This window comes from Saccoglossus kowalevskii, chromosome 7 (assembly GCF_978046115.1).
Source record: "Saccoglossus kowalevskii chromosome 7, keSacKowa6.1, whole genome shotgun sequence".
Lineage (NCBI taxonomy): Eukaryota > Metazoa > Hemichordata > Enteropneusta > Harrimaniidae > Saccoglossus > Saccoglossus kowalevskii.
Window position 1 is genome coordinate 4,570,720 of NC_140647.1, and position 20,883 is coordinate 4,591,602.

At 37.6% G+C, this 20,883-nt stretch overlaps 1 protein-coding gene across 1 annotated transcript in view; it reads right to left on the reverse strand.

Moving 5' to 3' along the window:
• Positions 1 to 116: 116 nt before the first annotated feature.
• The window catches only part of Crhr (corticotropin-releasing hormone receptor), an 87,387-nt gene continuing 66,620 nt past the window's right edge, over positions 117 to 20,883 (reverse strand). Inside the window, exons 3-12 of the mRNA NM_001168048.1 lie at positions 13,844 to 13,957; positions 13,211 to 13,317; positions 10,603 to 10,709; positions 10,215 to 10,335; positions 9,687 to 9,840; positions 5,220 to 5,280; positions 4,353 to 4,425; positions 3,978 to 4,063; positions 2,883 to 3,063; positions 117 to 2,480 (exon numbers count right to left, since the gene is read on the reverse strand). Coding sequence (NP_001161520.1) covers positions 2,241 to 2,480; positions 2,883 to 3,063; positions 3,978 to 4,063; positions 4,353 to 4,425; positions 5,220 to 5,280; positions 9,687 to 9,840; positions 10,215 to 10,335; positions 10,603 to 10,709; positions 13,211 to 13,317; positions 13,844 to 13,957 — 1,244 coding nt within the window. The 3' untranslated portion in view covers positions 117 to 2,240. The remainder of the gene's footprint in view (positions 2,481 to 2,882; positions 3,064 to 3,977; positions 4,064 to 4,352; positions 4,426 to 5,219; positions 5,281 to 9,686; positions 9,841 to 10,214; positions 10,336 to 10,602; positions 10,710 to 13,210; positions 13,318 to 13,843; positions 13,958 to 20,883) is intronic.

Consider the following 20,883-nt stretch of genomic DNA (forward strand, 5'->3'; position numbering starts at 1 on the left):
CCCAAAACATTTTCATGTCTCATCAAACCGAGTGTATGTTGACATGATGTGTTAATGCCGTCACTACGGCCCGGCGAGTGCCAAAACATGCCACACACAAAAAATAATGCAAATTATTTTTATGGAAATTATTTATTTGCAAACTATACTGCAACATATCATAGATGAAAAAAAGAAGAAAATAAACGGCTATTGCGCGGATCATTCTGCGCAATGTGCTTTCTAACTGAGAATGATTGCGCAGTGTGCCAGAGGACACCGTCTTTACCGATCAAAACCTAGGTCATAGTTCAATTTTTACCACACGCGCACTTCGTTCCACACAGTCACCTCGTTCAAGGTCACTTAGTATCACATATGTTAGCGAATATTAGAAATGTGATTTCGAAGGAAATTACACTTCAAAATGTTTAAGTCAATATAACATTAGAGACCGTTTAATACAAAGTGACATGTTACGAAGTGGTTATGATACGAGGTGACTGTACTTTGTCCTGCTACACCATGTAACACGTGATAGGCAACGCACAATAAACTTTACCTGTAAGTTACGCCCTTTAGCGCCACGGAGTTTCTGTGAAAGCAATGTCGAACAAAGCGACAATTACGTTTACTTTGTAGTCCGTTGTCATGTATAGTATAGTAAATCTCTCAAAAAATATTTGACATTGACGGACTACATCACTGGAGCTATGAGCGGCCTTCTTTTCACCCATTTACGCCATAAAAGCGCTTTGCCGCTAGAGGGCGCGATTTATATGAATACTGTATTGGTATCCCACGCATAATTATATCAAACCCATTTTTAAATTCAGAATTTAAAATGTGTTATAACACTGACAATTGATATGTACAAATAGACCAAATAACAATATAAGATGACAAACCTAAGTAGTTGAACTACTTAACAAAAAAAAAGTGTAATCTGAAATTTGGCAGTCTGATGGCTATTTCATGGAACTCGGAGTCGATAATCGACATTTCACGATATTCAACAGCGCCCTCTCGAGAATGTACTGAGGTCACACACAAAATGTCAAGTTTGTCAAAATTGATTTTGAGTTGGCGTTTAAACAAATTGTGAATGTATATACATGTGTTATTCAATGATACACATTTTGTACCATCAAATTTATATTCAATATTTACACAATTCAAGAAAGCAACAACCGAAGCAGATATTATGTTAAGATAAGCGAACATAGAATACGCATAATTATATACACATGTTCTTATCCTTAATTTTAAAAAAAAAACACGATCACTGAATTCACCGTTTTCTTCCATTTAAATTTGAAAAAAAACGTGAATACTAGTATATATATATATTTACAATGACCAGTGACATCTCTTTTCTTTGTCGTACTTCTTCCCATAGTACATTTGTGATGCAATGCGCATGACTAGGAATAACAACGCATGCGCACAGCATATGATGAACACATGTGCAAATGAGTGTTGTGGAACTGCATTGCATTGTGTGTCAATAGTTTCGGAGAAGTAGCAACAATAATCTGGTATTAAACATTCGGCAAATCCATCCTATCCGAACACACATCATTGGCAGTATTAATGCGGTATACACTCTCAATACCAAATGCAAAGGAGGGCAGAATAGTGTTTCTGTTGCATGTAGTGTACGCCGCGAGTCCGGGACGTGTTCATCGCACAGCATTAATACTGTGTTTTGTTTTATTCGCCGCCATGTTTCATTCATACGAATTACTGCGAACAAAGTAATTGCCTTACTGTGTTGTCCTCCGTTGTAGTAAACGGGGAAATTTGGTGTCATAAAAGTTCGTTTGACGGCTGTGAACCAGAAAGAGTGGGTCAGTAAGTAATAAACACATGGTCAGAATTCACGGTCACGTGTGCCCGAAGTGATACGTCACGCTGTCCAGAGTATATAACACGTCACTTAAATTGTTGTCGGCATCAAAAATTATAAACTGGCAGAGAATAATTCTATTACTACTCTTCACGGTCACGTGATACAACTATACGATTCAGCAATTAGCGTCGTCAACGTGTCTAGTTGTAATTAGCTGTTGTGTGACTTTTTCGTGGCGACATTGCATCAAAACTGTCGAGAAAGCCTTTCAAGCCATATACGGTTGAATTCTTATTGTGTGTTATTATACATTCGGGCAACCGCGCGGGCACATGTTGTTAATTTGATCTTGATGTTGTGGCGCTTCAGTTAAAAAAGCCAGCGCCCGATATATACGTGACTTTTTTGTTTAAACTTGGGTGGGTTCAACTCCATCCAGGGTCCCATTGCCAGTAACTTGCGAAACCACTTCAATTTCGGTTTTCGATTCCTTAGAATATTTCCGTCGCGAATCGCGGAATATGTTCAACGTAAGACCTTGTTTTGAAGCAGAACTTGCAATGGATGTATTCCTCGACCCTGGTCTTCGTTGTCGTATTGATTGACGATCTCGCCACCGGTTGAATTTCCTCCTTATTACTGACCTAACCTGAAAGATAAAAAAAATGATAACAGAAAAATGTAAAGTTTAGCCAAGCAGTAAATTATGCTCGCCTAGTGACCGGGCGCATTGTGTTGGTCCCGCAACATCCCGGCAAGTAATGAGGGCAACCACGAACTAGGAAATCCGTATCAAGTACAACATGCATATACATTACATTGCAGTGTAAAACTTCGGGCACATGTGTGAGTCTCTTGTGATAAGATATGCACTGGTTTAATCGAAGCGCCAACGCAGAATCACTGCATTGCCAGGGCCCTTGTTTTTTTCTGGTAAGAAACTAGAAGATATCTCTGTCTTAGTTTTCTCGCCTTCTCTATACTAATTTTGTTATCGTGAAAAGCAGAAATCAACCCATCTTGTTATGAAACAATCTTGCGTATAACTAACCTCTCCGTTGAGGAAGACGTAGATGACTGCTACTGATAATCCTTGCGTTGATTGCAAAAGTGTGTTGAAATATAAAAAGAGCAGCCGTGCTGTGGTGCTGTCCTGTGCGGGATTCATGAAGAAGAGCATGTACGTCAGCCCTAGTAATGGTAGAAGAACCACCGTGGCTTTGACAGCTTTTCTGTAGAAACAAAAACCGTATCACAAAATGCTAAATGGTGATTTTTCATAGATGTGTTGCTACTCATATCTGCAGACATGCAATCCGTATTGTGATGGTCGTAATGTAATGTAATGTAATGCAATGTAATGTAATGTAATGATGCTATCGTCACGGAGCTGATGGTCGCTACTCACATCTGCAGACATGCAATCCGTATTGTGATGGCCGTACTATGATGGTGCATGTCAAGTTTATCTTATGCACTTGAACTGCGCAAATGCGTGGTAAATTTAGCTCACTTCCCTGAACTATACAAATACGTAAGTTTAGGTTGCTCCCTTGTACCTGAACTAAACAAATACGTAAGTTTAGGTCGCTCCCTTGTACCATACAAATTGTCACACGCAACGTAATATTACCGTAATTGGTATAGTACAGGTGTGATGGTTCAAATACCAAAATGGCAACAGTAACAGAAAAACTTCCCTGGCGGCGATGATAAAATACGAACACGGAGCCAACATATGAGGTTTCAACTGGTACTGGTATTATTATACTCTGCAAACATCAAGTACAATAACGCGGTAAAACTCCACCACTCCAATAACTAGATACTTAAACTCCAATACAATTCAACGAGATCTCCGATCTGAACTCAGTGCTGAACAACTCCCCTATATATACCCCCACTGTCTATAAATAGACCATTACATCAGCTTACATAATGAGTCTGGAACTTACTACAAATTTCTAAAATGTTCCATTACCTTCTATTACCTCCTACAGTGTTCTATTACCTATTCAACCATTTCTAAAAAAAAATATAGAATATTCCACCCAGACACAGTACGGTTCTAGAACATTCTCAGTGACACGGAAGTGGTAAATAAGTCGTATGCGACACAAATACATGATCAGTTTAGCTCACTCACCTGTACTGTTGCGTTTCTAAAGAATTTGACGCCCTCAGCTTCGTGATGAGTACACGCACAATATTGAACAAGAAGATAAAGTTTAACTGAAACGTAAAAAATAAATTATCTATCAGCGACGCAATGACCATTCTCGACGACTCGACTGACAATCACATCGAGTTATCGAGGATTTAACCATTCAGTGTACTATGATTTAAACGGGCTATTCAGAATAGTGTACAATCTTTATTGTGTTTCGTTGTATTTTGAAAGAAAATTCACAAACCTACTTTTGTGTTGAATGTTACGTTTTTCAACTCTTGAATCATTGGGGCAATTTTTAGGATTTTCCTACTATAATATTGACTGAGAAATGAAGAATGCGACACTCACCAAGAGAACTACTAATATCGGTCCTTGGTATATATAGTCATACAAACTGGCTTCTTTTGGTGGTAGCCAGCACCTGTAGAATATATCGACAAATTCAACACTATGAAAACTAATAACAACAACTTCATGTTTACAAGCTCATATGTCACGATTCGAGCTCATTTACATAAACCGGGCATACGATGGCCGATGCTATATCCCCCAATCACAAATATGAAATTATATTCATGATATAGTCACAAGATTTTACATTACACAAGCAGCGGTTAATAGACATAGTGCGCGCTTAATTTGCATACAGCGATGTTGGGAGAATTAGAAATAGTGAGTTGAGTCTAAAATACATATATACGCTCAATCTATGCAGTGTTATATTTATCTTATTATTATTATTATAAAAATAATAAATTAAAAAATATTATAATAATAAACTAATATAACAGTGCATAGATTGAATGTTTACATGGCTCGGATTACTTTACACTCCAAATTAAGCGTCTCCAAAAAGTCGCCAATTCAGCTGCCGACTACGACTTAAAGGGCGGTAGTCGTCGCGCCACGCATACGCGTGATATATTGGTCTCATATAAACAAAGATGCACAGATCAACGTGTACAAACTGAGACATTTCCAAGCTTTAATTAGATAATTTCTAGCTGATTGGAAGGTATCCAAGGAGTCACCGGCGGTATTCAGTGCCTCATACTTGTGATTTCCATTTTTAAAGCGCATTGGATTGTGGGGAAAATCAATTTTTATGAACACAAATTTCGCACATGCGCAGCACGACGACCACCGCGCTTTAATATAATACTGGTTAATGTACGCCTTTCTCTGATGGAAATGTTATGATATATATATACTCACTCTTCGTTTTCGTACACATATTTAACTGTGGCCCATACAAAGGTGAAGATCAGTGGAAGACCTGGAAAGAGAATCTGTATTTAACATATGCATTTTTTGTCTCAATAGACAGTTTGTTTTTTTCGCCAGACCGATATGTCCATAGAAACGCGTCGATGATTTGAGTTCGGGTGGCAGACCGATTTTTTTTAGTATCTTTCCGGCAGATAAATTTAGGTCATATTTACACAGTATACACACAGATATTAACGACACTAAAGTGTTTGTCGTTAGGAACATACAAGTCGATCGTACATGTTAGCCAAGTGAATGAATAGTACATTGAATGTGACAGTTATATTACGTATAATGACTATGTGAACAGAAACCACCAACACGGGTTTTGGAAATTTAATACAAGCACTCTCAACCTAGGTGACATATGGCAACATGTAAACATTCAACCTAGGGGACATATAGCAACATGTAAACATTCAACCTAGGTGGCATATAGCAACACATAAACATTCAACCTAGGTGGCATATAGCAACACATAAACATTCAATCTAGGTGGCATATAGCAACACGTACATAATTTGACTGCAGTTCTGTCATCCTATTGAAACAATGGGACGCCGGGAACGAATCAACAGCCTCGTTTCAAATGCAATTTTAAAATGTAGAAATAACATCCTACACATTCTACATCCCGATGATGTAATTTGATCAAAATGGCCGCCATGGCACGGCGTATTGCTATGCACACAAAATCATTATTTAAATGGATATAACCCTTTTATTACCTGAGAAAGTATTTTACTTGATATACGTTTCACCTTGTTAAAAATCAAGTATGTGTAACAAATTTTCAATATAGTTTGTTTATATAAATGTAAAGCGCCATCAACGTGTCGTGTTCGAGGGTCCCATGCGACCCATGTAAAATACAGTTTATTTACATACACTTCGAACGCTCGACGCTCACTGAGGTATTTTACAACTTTTGTTATAGCGTCTTGAATTACTCGGTGGACAAGGCTGTCTGATATAATATTTCAGCAGCAATAGATTAAATCTGATGGAAACACGATTTTTATTTTTTTTCCAGATTTCATTTGTGTACATTTTCCAAAGATGTTACGTGCTGGGTAGTCGCGATGTCACATCTCCCATTCTATTCAATGTGGGGATGTGTACAACAATTATATTAGTGAGTTTGTGATCGTATGTAAATGTCATTACATGGCGCCCGTCAACTCAATTTGCATGTCTGTGAGAAACGTAATTTCATGAAACTGTCGTTGATTAATTTATTCTGATAATCATCAATAACGTACATCATTTGCTGGGTACAAAGCGATGGCAGCTCCAGAAATTTATTCCTAAGCAGATCAAGTGGGAACGTCTTTTTTGACTAATGTTCTGCTAAACTAGAGCGACCAACCAACTATTGACTTGGGCTACCATTATATATTCATAGAACTGTTCTCAAAAACAACATTGGCGAAATCCCCAATGATACAAATGATGCGTAGTTGTTAACCTGGACTAAAAGCCTATACAGTGAACAACAATACATCACATCTATCAATCAGTGGAAAAGTATCCTGTGAACGAGGATGCATTACAACTGCCACTGGCTAAAAGATTAGACTGTGAACAAGAATAAATTCAACTACCACTTACTAAAAAGCTGGGCCGTAAACGAGATCCCCTAAATTGTGAACGAGGATATATCACATCTACCACTCACTAGAAAGCTAGACTGTGAATAAGGACACCTCACAGATACTACAGCTTCTACTCACAAGAAATCGCGATTGTGAACGAGGATATATCACATCTACCACTCACAAGAAATCGCGATTGTGAACGAGGATATATCACATCTACCACGCACAAGAAATCGCGACTGTGAACGAGGATATATCACATCTACCACTCACAAGAAATCGCGATTGTGAACGAGGATATATCACATCTACCACGCACAAGAAATCGCGACTGTGAACGAGGATATATCACATCTACCACTCACTAGAATACTGTACTGTGAACGAGGATGGATTACAACTACCTCTAGCTAAAATACTAGACTGTGAACAAGAATAAATTCAACTACCACTTACTAAAAGGCTGGGCCGTAAACGAGATCCCCTAAATTGTGAACGAGGATATATCACATCTACCACTCACTAGAAAGCTAGACTGTGAATAAGGATACCTCACAGGTACCACAGCTTCTACTCACAAGAAATCGCGATTGTGAACGAGGATATATCACATCTACCACTCACAAGAAATCGCGACTGTAAACGAGGATATATCACATCTACCACTCACTAGAAAGCTAGACTGTGAATAAGGATACCTCACAGGTACTACAGCTTCCACTCACAAGAAATCGCGATTGTGAACGAGGATATATCACATCTACCACGCACAAGAAATCGCGACTGTGAACGAGGATATATCACATCTACCACGCACAAGAAATCGCGATTGTTAACGAGGTTATATCACATCTACCACGCACAAGAAATCGCGACTGTGAACGAGGATATATCACATCTACCACTCACAAGAAATCGCGATTGTGAACGAGGATATATCACATCTACTACTCACAAGAAATCGCGACAGTGAACGAGAATATATCACATCTATCACTCAGTAGAAGGCTGAGCCGTAAACAAGATTCCCTAAATTGTGAACGAGGACATATCACGTCTACCACTCATGATCACTAGAAAGCTAGACTGTGAATAAGGACACCTCACATGTACCACAGCTTCTACTCAGAAGTAATCGCGCTGTGAACGAGGATATATCACATCTACCACTCACTAGAGACTAGACTGTGAATAAGGACACCTCACAGGTACCAGTTTCTACTCAGAAGAAATCGCGCTGTGAACGAGGATATATCACATCTACCACTCACTAAAGACTAGACTGTGAATAAGGACACTTCACAGGTACCACAGCTTCCACTCAGAAGTAATCGCGCTGTGAACGAGGATATATCACATCTACCACTCACTAGAGACTAGACTGTGAATAAGGACACCTCACAGGTACCAGTTTCTACTCAGAAGAAATCGCGCTGTGAACGAGGATATATCACATCTACCACTCACTAGAGACTAGACTGTGAATAAGGACACCTCACAGGTACCACAGCTTCTACTCACAAGAAATCGCGATGTGAACGAGGATATATCACATCTACCACTCTCTAGAGACTAGACTGTGAATAAGGACACCTCACAGGTACCAGTTTCTACTCAGAAGAAATCGCGCTGTGAACGAGGATATATCACATCTACCACTCACTAGAGACTAGACTGTGAATAAGGACACCTCACAGGTACCAGTTTCTACTCACAAGAAATCGCGATTGTGAACGAGGATATATCACATCTACCACTCACTAGAGACTAGACTGAATAAGGACACCTCACAGGTACCAGTTTCTACTCAGAAGAAATCGCGCTGTGAACGAGGATATATCACATCTACCACTCACTAGAGACTAGACTGTGAATAAGGACACCTCACAGGTACCACAGCTTCCACTCACAAGGAAACTCGACTGTATACAAAATACCTCACAAGGATCGCAGTTTCCTCTAACGAGAAGGGTGTGAACAAAGAGAGCGGACAAGTATTGATTCTTTCAACAATAGTTATTTGCGATCGGCGATTATTGAACACGCTGGTGAACGCGCTTTAAATGTCAGCTATGTAATACTTGGAAAGGTAGTTGTAGTTATGAAGGTAGGATGATAAGCACGTTTATGAGAACGGTGGAAATTGTGATTTCCCTGTAGTATTTACTTTACATTGGTAGGGTGATTTATATTCAGCTGATGGCACGACTCGACTGTGAACGATGTAAACTGGATCGTTTTGTGCAATGATTCTCTGATATATTGACTAAAAATGTGTCTATAAGTAGCTATGGGACTGAGTATTTAAACCTTCAGCCCAATGAGGATTCATTGCAGTCCATGATAATCCAGTGTGCCAAGCATTTTCTCCGGACTACCTGCTCCCATAGGCCCAATTAACACCATGGACAGTCATGCTAAACAAATCAACCCAGCCCTTTATCTTATGTGGGCACAACCACTTTGAGATGCGTTCCATGGTTCCTCTTGCTTGCTCTGTTACCTTGGATATATTGCACTATCAACGTACATTTCTCACATAAGATGCTCTCCGCAATGGACAATTACTATAAAAATACCCTTATAAATATCTATTTATTAGATTATTATGTATAGTTGAATTTCTTTTCAATGAGATTCATCATATACATTGTTTCTCTCCTAGTGTTGCTCTCATGCCGATGTTTAATTTGAACTACCGAATACGAGCCAACCACTATGCTATTGGATGGTGTGCGGAAACTTAAAAATGCCCGGTCCCAACATTAACACTAAAAAACTACAACTAAACAACTAAAAACTGTATGTACTTACACCATCCAATTACCATGAATATCCAGAATCTGACTTTCTCGGCTTGGAATGCCATGACGATCACCGTATGCAAATAAAGGCCTTCAACGAACATCCAAAAGAAATTGGTTTGTTGAAAATAGTTATAGACTGTGATGAGAAATCGACAAGGCCACTGAAGACAAAAAGAATATTATAATCAAATGAATGATATGGTAAGTATGGTTAAATATTATCCATGTGTAATAACATTAGAGAGGCAGGTTTACTCAGTTAGCAGATGAAATAAAACAAGCGTCAACACGTGATTTGAATTGAATTCAATGTGACCCTCGGATCTTAGCTGCACATAAATCAAATGGGGTGTCAGTCACATTTTGTATCAGTTACTTACTATTCATGTAACCGTTGTGCTATTGAACACTGCAATGTGTTTCTAAGTTGAATTTCTGCAACGTCCCACTTTGCGAAGCTTTCAAAAATTCATACCGACGTTGTTTCAAAATTAATTGAACATCACAACTAAATCAAAGACCAAAGATTACTTACCCCGTTGTCCTGCTTCGTCTGTAAATCGATGGTGTCATATGTAACAAGGTAGACCACATTCCGCAGAATGAATGTCGATAAAAGGTTCCAATGAATGTTGTTTCGAACACAACGAAGACTCCTGACAATGAAAAAACAATATAAATCGGAATTTTAAAAAAAAATCGAAAAGCCCTGTGAAGTAAAAACTAGTTATTCTGACAAACAAGATTGAGTATTCGCCTGTATCTAAGCTTTCAGGTGGTGTACATACTATTGTTATTGTAGCTTGCTTATTAGCTTTTAAAGAATGTCTGAATCACATATACATTGTTAACTCTTTTCCCCTCACATCAGATACAAATAATATTCGCCGCAATATTTCCAAATATTTATTATCGTCTCTTACTTGAATACCGCAAAAATGAAGAATGCGACGGCGAGCGCCACCAATGAAACCCCACATCCAAACACCATGATAGATGATATGACATCATAATGTACTTGGTCTATGTCCTGAAAATTTAATAAAAGACACAAACGCTAAACTAATAACGTAAACGGAAAGAGCGATGCATTCTTGGATGCGGATGCAAACTATCAGTGGGGCGAGTTCTGTGAAGATTTTAGTGCAGATTAAATCTGCCACGGGAGTGCAAATGGAATTGGTTTTAATTTCTGGGTAACTCAGTGTCAGTGCGTGTAATTGTGCATGTGTGCACGCCGTTTGTAAGATAAGTTACAATGAAGCATGTATTTCTCGTCTACAATCTATTGGTCTAGTATTACTTGACAGCCATTTCACTGCAGTAATTCGAATAACAATCACGTACTCGTCGACAACACGTTTACATCGCGTAAAGTGTGACTACTACAATCGTGTTTTTTATTTGTTGATACCTGAATGTTAAACGGACTCTTAAAAGGGGATATTTGTTTTACCTTGTTTGAAAATAATGATTAAGAAGTTGGGAGGTAGGAAATGCTTGTCTCTGTCGTTATTATTTACAAATATAACTGAAATATGACGGTAGTTTTCAAGGTTAGATGACAAGTTTATAATTATTTTGAGATGTAATACATACAAGTCTTAATTCTTGTCTCCAGCATTTAAAGCGAATATACTCTTGCAATGAGTGCACATTTATTTTCACTCCAGTAAATGTCATTTTTTGAGCTCATGTGTCATGTGACAGTTTAATAAATCATATTTTTATGTATAGTAATTTCAAAAAACTAAGTCTCGCATAAATCCAAGGCATACACGAAGAATGATGTCAGGTATTTCATAACGAGTGTACGTAATATTTCACATATAAATACTCAACAGGAATAATGTCTACATATAATGTCAAATATACATAATTATAGTTGTACTTGTTATTAGTGTACTGGCAGGGGCCTGGCCCAAATTATTTCTTTCCGGTCATCTCAATTTGGATTTTCGCTATTTAAACAATATGAAATGTTATTACTATATCGTCAATCACTCCGTGTATTACATGCTGGCCCTTTGCAAATTGAAAATACGCTGCATGCTCGAAAAATAAATTATCCTTAATCATACATATAAATTCATATCAGTACCTAGTAAATAGCTCATAGCTACGTCATTATGCTATAGTTCATAATGGTTTGAAAATGTAACAGCGGTGATCCTCGTTCATGTTAAATTGCCGCAAAAATTGATGCGGATCCTATGGTTTGTTTTTCAAGATGCCCCCAATTCATTGAAATACAGACCCATTAAGTATGTCCGCGCTTCCAGGTCGAATTTAAATGAGCGAAATCCTATCACGCCTACCGGATTGCCTTTGTTCGTTGCACTCTTCTCTGCGGGTTCACCGACACACTAAGGGCCTGTTCAAGCGATGTTTTATATAAATTGTGTAATATGGGTTACCAGTAAATTCGATAGTCGGTGAATGAGTGAATATGTTATGCGACAGGTATGCGGTGTGTGTTTAAGTCTACCAACTTTTCCCCATAACACGCATATGTTTTACAGATCGCCTCAGCTTGCGATGTGTCTGGACATTATAGTCCATAAATTGTGTAGTTCGTAAAGGCGACCAACTTGACGACCGTTTTAATCAATCAGCGAAAATAAGTAAGATCGCAGTAAATTATTTTGTTGTGATTCATTATTTCTTGCACTTCGATTACAATTATTCCCTTAAGTATACTGTATCAGGAGAAACAAGATGAAAAATGAAATGAATCCGGGGTAATTAGGAAGATATAAGTTTCAAACATTTTGCGTTGCTATAGCAACGCAAATACGCTATAGTGCCATGAAAGTAGTCTACTGTAGGTTGTTATCACTGATATAATACTTCCGGCATGACGTATTGCTATTATGCAACACAGTATCTGTGGTGTAAAAATCTTCTTCGTTAAAGCGGGGGAGTCGTCACCTGTGCATGCGTCAGATAGCCATAGCGTGTCGCTGTTTACAAACAAGCGTCTACCCATGAGCCTTTGCGTTTAGCGTGTGTTGTTATCGTCGCTTGGGACTCAATTTCCGCTCCGTGAATCCATAGCATAATATAAATCTGCAGTTTTAACTAATTGCTATGTCGCGCGTCTGTTATACATTAACGTCTCCAACACGTTATGGTAATAATCACCTAACTGCTTGAGTAATGATTGATATTTTGAAGTGTTTTTATAATAGTGTTTTCACTAAAGAATAGCGACAATCTAATTTATTATTCAGTAACTTCAGTACTCGATGTACCAGCACCAGTATTCTCTATTACAGTTCTCTTTATTTTTGTTAAGGTGTGTGATTACACGCGGATCACGTGCATCTCTCGCGTGACCTAACTGCTACTAACTTTCGAAACTAGCCATTAATGAAGATAACCACGTTTTATATTACCACATCATATATAAAACTGCTTACGTATACAGCGTATATATTATTAATCACTTGATAACTTAGTTGGCGTTTAGAGTGAATTATTGGACTAGGTTAAATAGAAATAACCACAAAAAACACGCCTAATACTTACATCGTCACCCAGGTCATAGTCGTAAATATTTTCCGCTAATTGACAATATGAGTAGTCTGACTTGTTGCTCCACGTACCGTCTTCGTAGCACCATCTTGTTACGTTGACTGTTAACAAAACAACGATACAACATAATATAGGTATTTTTAAATGATACCATGGGTTACGATGTGTTTTCAAAATAATCAGTTGCTAAAATACGTCACTGCTATTCGATTAGTGGTACAAGTAGCTACTTTAAGCTGCCACACACATACACGAGTAACTAAATAGAATGTCGACCGAACTGTAAGAAAACTCAGAGTACGGATAAATTTGAGCTTTATGTTTATCTGTCGGTGTTGGGTTTGTAAAAACTGGATAAGGTAACTCCACACGCAGTCGACAAAAAAATATTTGTTGAATGAATTTATGTTCGGTTCGATATAGTAGATACTTTAATTAATGGTACGTAACAACAATATAAGGCACAATTGTCTAATTAATTACTCCCTCAATCGAATAGTAATATTCGCGTGAATATAACAACTTTCTGTGTCTATAATAATTCATAATCCATGGTTATCTATTAAAGATTCGGTGACAAACGAAAATATTTACAATTATGAAAATATCTCCAGTTGACGGACTTACACGATGTATCGTATTTTAGATTATTTACTTCCAGTGGACAGGAAACAGATACCAATCCTGGTCGACTTGTTGGCCAACAGGTCAGGCGATCATGAGTTGTATTGCAGAACTTGCCTACAAGATACAAAGATACAAGATACAAAGATGGTAAAAAAAAAACATTTTCTGGTTCACTGGGACTGGAAGAATTTTTTCTCCAATTTGTTTTATTCAAACATTTCCTGTGTCGGTTGTTGCCAAAATGTGGACAGTGAAAACATAGCATATGGCATAGGCTATATACCGACGTTGTATATTAAACCACTTGACAAAAGTGAACAAGCAGCCTCTCGGCTGAGATAGCTCCCCTATTAGCAATGTACATCTCAATTAGAGAATTAAAGATCATCACGAGGAATCATGATGAACAAATCCATGAGAGGTCTACCCAAAGCACATATACACCAAGTGTCAAAATAATAAGACTTGTATACTATAAGAAGAAGTCAAAAAACAAAAAAGTTGACGCGGGCGACGACGAACAATCACAATATAATAAGTTCCGCTCGACAAGCTCGACAGCGGAACTAAAAAGATGTACGCGGGGATGCGTCAGGTCCAGATCTCAAGTGAGTGCCATCAATGAAAATCCCGTTTTGTCAAGCGAACCCCCGGGATTACAAGATGACAACTTACCGGGGCCATGCGCGAAATGTCAAATACGTCACCAGCTTGAGAGGTTAAATCTATATCTGTCGGCTTCCAAAATGGCGTCTATTCGATTATAGGTTTTCCCATCGCATTTTATGTGACGTTAGCATTGTGTAGGGCCACTTTTTCCATGCAATTGTGTCTAAAATAATATTTTGGTAAGATATGACCATCTTTACGTGGTTATATTTAAACAAACAAATTGTATGATATTCTTAAAGCGACAATTTACTACGCTCAGTATTGAATTGACTATAAAGAATGTGCACTGTAAAATATTTTCGTAGATTGTATTTCTGCTTCCAGTATTCTTTCTTGTTCAACCAACGAATAACAAATAACCAAACAGGACGCTTGTCAGTCTAGCAGCGCATATTAGGTGTGTTTGAATTGTAATCACAACTTCTGTTTTCAAAGTTAGAAACTAAGAACTTACTAATTTCACGACGATGACACGTATTTGAGCGTGTCACGATCTTCCGGCGGCGACGAAATCGTTGATCATAAAAACACTGTCACGCGTAAATGCGACGGAATACAACCCGGTATTTATCTTATCGTACAGTAACCTTGAGTTGTTCGCACGAAGCGTGTCAAATCATAACATGCCCCGACCTATGATTAATCAGATATACGGAGATTCTGGGATTAGATGCATGTTTCATCTGATTTACGAACACAGTTTCCAGCAGGATGTTTATCTACAGTACGTCTCATGCATAATTCCGCTCTACGATAACCATTGGTGCGAAGCAAGTACGGTGTGTATTTGTATCTCCTAAGGCATGATGGGAGCAAACTAATTAGGATATAATGAATGCCGTAAGGGGACGCAATAATCTCCCGACTATCAGAACAACTGAGGCATGGCCAGGGGAGCTAGGCAGAAACTCGCAATTCTTAGAACTAATTAGACGATGACAACTGGATTTCATTCTCTACTACACCCATATTGATGTGATGCACAATCGCTATGTATTACTCCCTACAGAAAACTATTGTAATACCCGAAGCGTTGTAATTGGACATAGTCACATTCTATCTGACGTTACAAAACGGGCAAGGATGTTGTAAACCATTAGGTCAATTTGAACATACTTGCGGCGTTTCAATTTCGTGACGTAAATCAGTTGCGCCCACGCGCTGTTCCATGTCCCGCAGTGCAATGAAATACAAATCTTCGTGGCAAAAAAAAAAGATTACTGGAACATTTATTTTTCTCGTGGCAGATGTCAATGAGAGAAGGTCACGACATGGTTGTGAAATTACAGAAAATGGGGCGGGTATTAATATTGTCCTATGTGATGTTCAGTTTATTTTTCACATCGTATTCGTACTCTCACCAGATGCCGTTTCACGAACGCATAGAATCGTCGAAAAATATGAATCAAAAAAGCTTAGACAGAACTCCCGTGTGCATTGGAGACATATAAAAAAATAATTCAAATTTTAAGATTAGCCTTTCGAACACGAAGCTTGGCAACTAATATTTGTCTGCTATTTTAGATGCACAATGTGAAAACAATGTGTTCCACGTATTGTCAGTCTAATTTGTTCCAGAGCACCCGTCTACTACAAGTTCAATTTAAATTCGATTTTTTGGGATATCAGAAATTGACTAATAATAATTAAATAATCAATATGCATATTTTTTCAACAATAAACTAATCACGACTGTGAATTATCCCCAGAGCATTACGAGCAGATACGTGTTGTCTCTCTTGGAACTACTAGTATGTGAATTACGTGCTACATTACTGGGAGTTACGTTATATTATTGGAAGCTATGCGTGGTATTACTCAAAGCTACACGTTACATTATATGGAACTCTGTGTATTATATATAAATGTGTAATTGAAGGCAACTATATTGTACATTCCAGTAAATTTCTATTCAGAGGTTAAATCAATTCTGAAATCACCCTTTCTGCAATTTTCTCGTACGTCTAGTCTAATGTTTCACTAATAGACAGAACATCCTAAATTTGTAAACAGATTGTATGTAATCCCTTTTCTTTTTTGAATTCCAAATTATTTAACTAATTCGTGGTCTTACTGACTGATGGCACTAGGCAACATAGTCAAAATTGTTGGTATCTTGTATGCATGGCAACCACATTCCAATGAAAAATTGGAAATTAGGCCATAAGTATGCTCACATTTCAATCCAAAACTGGTCAGGTTTTATAGAATTGTTCCCAGTTATTTACCAAATCTTATAGAAATGTAATAATTGATTTTTGAGATATAGGTAGAAAATTGGGTAATTATTGTGCAATTAACAATTATTATGTGCAGATTTAAACCAAAACTAGTTATATCTGTGTATTGTTCCAGGGCACATTATATCTGTGTATTGTTCCAGGGCACATTATATCTGTGTATTGTTCCAGGGCACATATGTTTCATTATACTGTCACAGTGATGAATAATCCTTTTAAATAGTCGTTGGGAAGCCGAACAATAAATTATTATGCAAATTAGATAATTATTGTGAATTTCTATAAACCAAAAACTGATTAGATCGTCGCATTGTCACTAAAATGTGTTGATAAGTACTTAAGATATCAGTGGAAAAACCAAAAGTTTTCTAATTATACTAATTAGGTGAATAATATGCATGGATTTAAACCCAAATCAAATCAAATATTTGTATTAGTCACGGGCATCTATGTACAAAGTTTCATCAAAATCCAATGAGTGGTTCTTTAGACTTCTAGTTAGTTTGCTAATTATCATGTAAATTATGTTATTAATATGTACGTGGTTCAAAAGTTAATCAAATCTGCACATTGACAGATATGGTTCTTGAGGTATCAGTGGAACAGACAGACAGACACACTTAACTGCAAAGACTCTCATTCGCACACTGGATTTAAAAATGGAGATGGTACTTGAAGATACATTTAGTAGACAAAGTTCGTCATGATGTTTGACGCTGAAGTGGAGACAACGCTATATACAATGCAGTAAAACACAGGGGACATAGACAAATCGGATGTATTGTATGGCGTGTATTTTTTTATTTTTTTCATAGATTCCATTTTATAAAGCCCAAATAAGGACCTCATTTTTATCAGATAAGGGTATAAACATAATATAATTGACATTCGGATTTCCAATCGAAATAAATGAATAATAATCTTTCCACGATTCGGAAAATTTATAAATGGAATAGCCACTTTGTCTCGATTGCTGAAGATGTAGTCATAGTTGCCAGTGACAATCTGATATATTACGAGCTCTTCTCGATCATATAATTTGAAAACCTTGACATTCTGCTACAGATAAAATGAATGTATAGTAGTTGCGTTTGCACAGGTGATGGGTATCCTGCATGGGGATATAAATACTGGCATGGTAATACAAACATATAAGCACGCAAGATTCGAACTCACGACCATGACAGACCACCTCGTATTTGAAAGCAGACGCGAATCTAATATTTAATTTAATTCTTACTAATTTCAGAATTTTGAGCATTGAGGGAAATTGCTGATGATAACTGTTTATTCAACATTTACATGATCAGTAATTACCGTCGCACAAAAATACGTATTCCAAGAAAACATACTATATTATATGCATTCAGTGTTCATGCTCCCTCCATGTACACATACACACACACACACACACCTCCTCGAGTCACAACGAATTACTGTAAACCTGAAGTACTTGATTTGATCGTTATCAACGTTGATGTCGACATCGATGCTCGAAATGCAAAGTTCAAGTGATGTATGTATCAATTCACTGAAGTTGAATAAGAGTCACAAAAACGAATTCTTACTTTCAGAATATTTTTGATGACGGCAGGTTGGGTCATTTAAATTGCCGTTTGAGAATGATTTGGTAATGTTACAAAGAAAATTCAGGGCCAAACTACAATTGAAATGCGATGAAAAGTGTAATAATATTAATATTATGCCAAACTCCCAATTATCCAACTAGAAGTCCGTAGTTAAGATGTATTCAGACAATTTAAGCTAGGTTATTGACTGATTTTGCAATGCATTATATCTCATATATATATAAAAATGTGTGAGGGCGCTGTTTTGCTGCTGCCAACTTGGATAAGTACAGTCCAGTTTTACTACGTTTTACGGATTTTATGGTTTTGTGTGATTATCTTCATTGGATTCCTCGTTTATGTTAAGTATTAGTGCAACTTCTTGGTTTGTTGATGTTCGTCTATATATTTGTGTTGCCGTGAATTCTGTCCAAAACGTTTTTCACATGACGCCCATGCTGAAATCGCCACATTGTCCATTACTCATTACTCATTACCATATGAATAGAAGCAAGTTTTTCCGCGTACCACCTGTTGCAGATAATTGTTTCTGACACTGCTTGATAAATTGCAACTCTGGACATGTCGTCACGAATCGTTTATAACACACTACAGTTACTAAAACTACGCAAGCAACATTTCGCAAATCTAACACACCATGTTATACAAACCACTAAAGATAATTCCATCTGGAGACAACGTTGTCGACGAGCGGGATCGCATATTAGACACCCAATTACTGTTCACTTGACTATACGTCCGATTTCGGACAACCGAGTTATTGTTGTTCCTAGATTATCTGCATTAGTTCAACTATCTGGGTTTAATACCACTGTACATGAGCCATATGATGCTAATATTATTCCTGTTATTTACAACGTTTTTTCTGCTGAACATTATCGTTATCGTCGCAAATCTGGAAATTTCGGAGTGGACTCTACCAATTTGACCTCTATTGACCTACAGCACACATCCCGATCGAAGTTTATGTCAGAGTTAAAATGTGGATTATTAAATTCTCGTTCAGTTAGGAATAAATCGTGTGCATTAAATGAGATGATCTTATATCATGATTTGGATTATTTATTTCTCACGGAAACATGGCTGAAAGGTGATGTCAGTGACGGACCTGTCGTCGTTGAGTTGACTCCAAGTGGCTTTAAGTGTAGACAGTTTCCTCGTCTTACAGGTGCTGGAGGTGGTATCGCCATCGTTCATAAAACTACCGCAAAAGTAAATACATCGTGCTCGCAAACATTTTCATCGTTTGAGTGGTTAGAGATCACTGTTGATTCAAAACATGGACGTATTAGGTACATTCTCATGTACCGCCCGCCTCCCAGTTTTTCTAATAAACTGACATTTAATGGATTTTTATCGGATTTCTCGGATCTTCTAGACATTTACGTTTTGGATACTACACCAATCGTCTACCTTGGAGATTTTAACATTCATTTTAATAAGCCAGACAATCGTGACACCTGCAGATTTCTGGAACTTTTAAAAATGCATGATTTAGTGCAGCTAGTAGACAAACCTACTCATCGTTCTGGTAACATTTTGGATTTAATTATTACCCGTGAGAATATTGTGTTATCATTGGAAGTGAACCAGGCCGCAGCAATCTCTGATCACTATCCCATTTTCTTTAGTTTGTCAAATCATCATGATAATACATCAAATCGTACCAAAATTACTTATCGCTGCTTCAAGAACTTTGATAGGGATAATTTCGCATCTGATCTACTCGAATCTGGGTGTACTAGAACAGTTGACCAGGTAGATTCTACAGCTAAGTTACGTATTTTCAACACTGCTGTATCGGAAACGCTTGACAAACATGCCCCCATGACTGAGAAGACTGTTCACGTTCGTGTGGCCGAGCCGTGGATAAATGTTGATATTTACCACGCCCGCACTGAACGCCGTAAAGCTGAACGGACGTGGCGGCGAACTGGTTTAACTGTCCATCGCCAAATCTACAAATCTAAACGAAATAAAGTTAATGATCTTATTGATGTATCACGTAGGAGTTATTTCGCTGATAAGATCGCGGATTGTAATGGTGACCAAAGAAAACTGTTTTCCATCGTAAATGGTCTTCTAGGCTCGACAAATAATTTGAATGCGTTGCCGATTCACGATAACAAAATAAATTTAGCGAATCGTTTTAGCATGTTTTTCGTGGATAAGATTAAGAAAATCAATCAAGGACTAAATCTAAATTTATTGAATGGAAACCGTTTTAACGAACTGCACAAGTTCTCTGGTGATGAATTGAAATGTTTTGAACCAGCCACGGAGGATGAAATAATTAAAATTATAAAAAAATCGTCGTCGGTTTCGTGCGATTTGGACTGTTTACCCACTAATATATTAAAAGATGAAAAGATCCTTTCTATCCTGGTTTCACCTATAACAGATATCATAAATGAATCACTTCGCACTGGAAGTGTTCCTGAGAAATTGAAATGTGCGCTGATTAAACCTCTGCTCAAGAAAGCATCGTTGGATTCAAACATGCTGAAAAATTATCGACCGATTTCTAATTTGTCTTTTA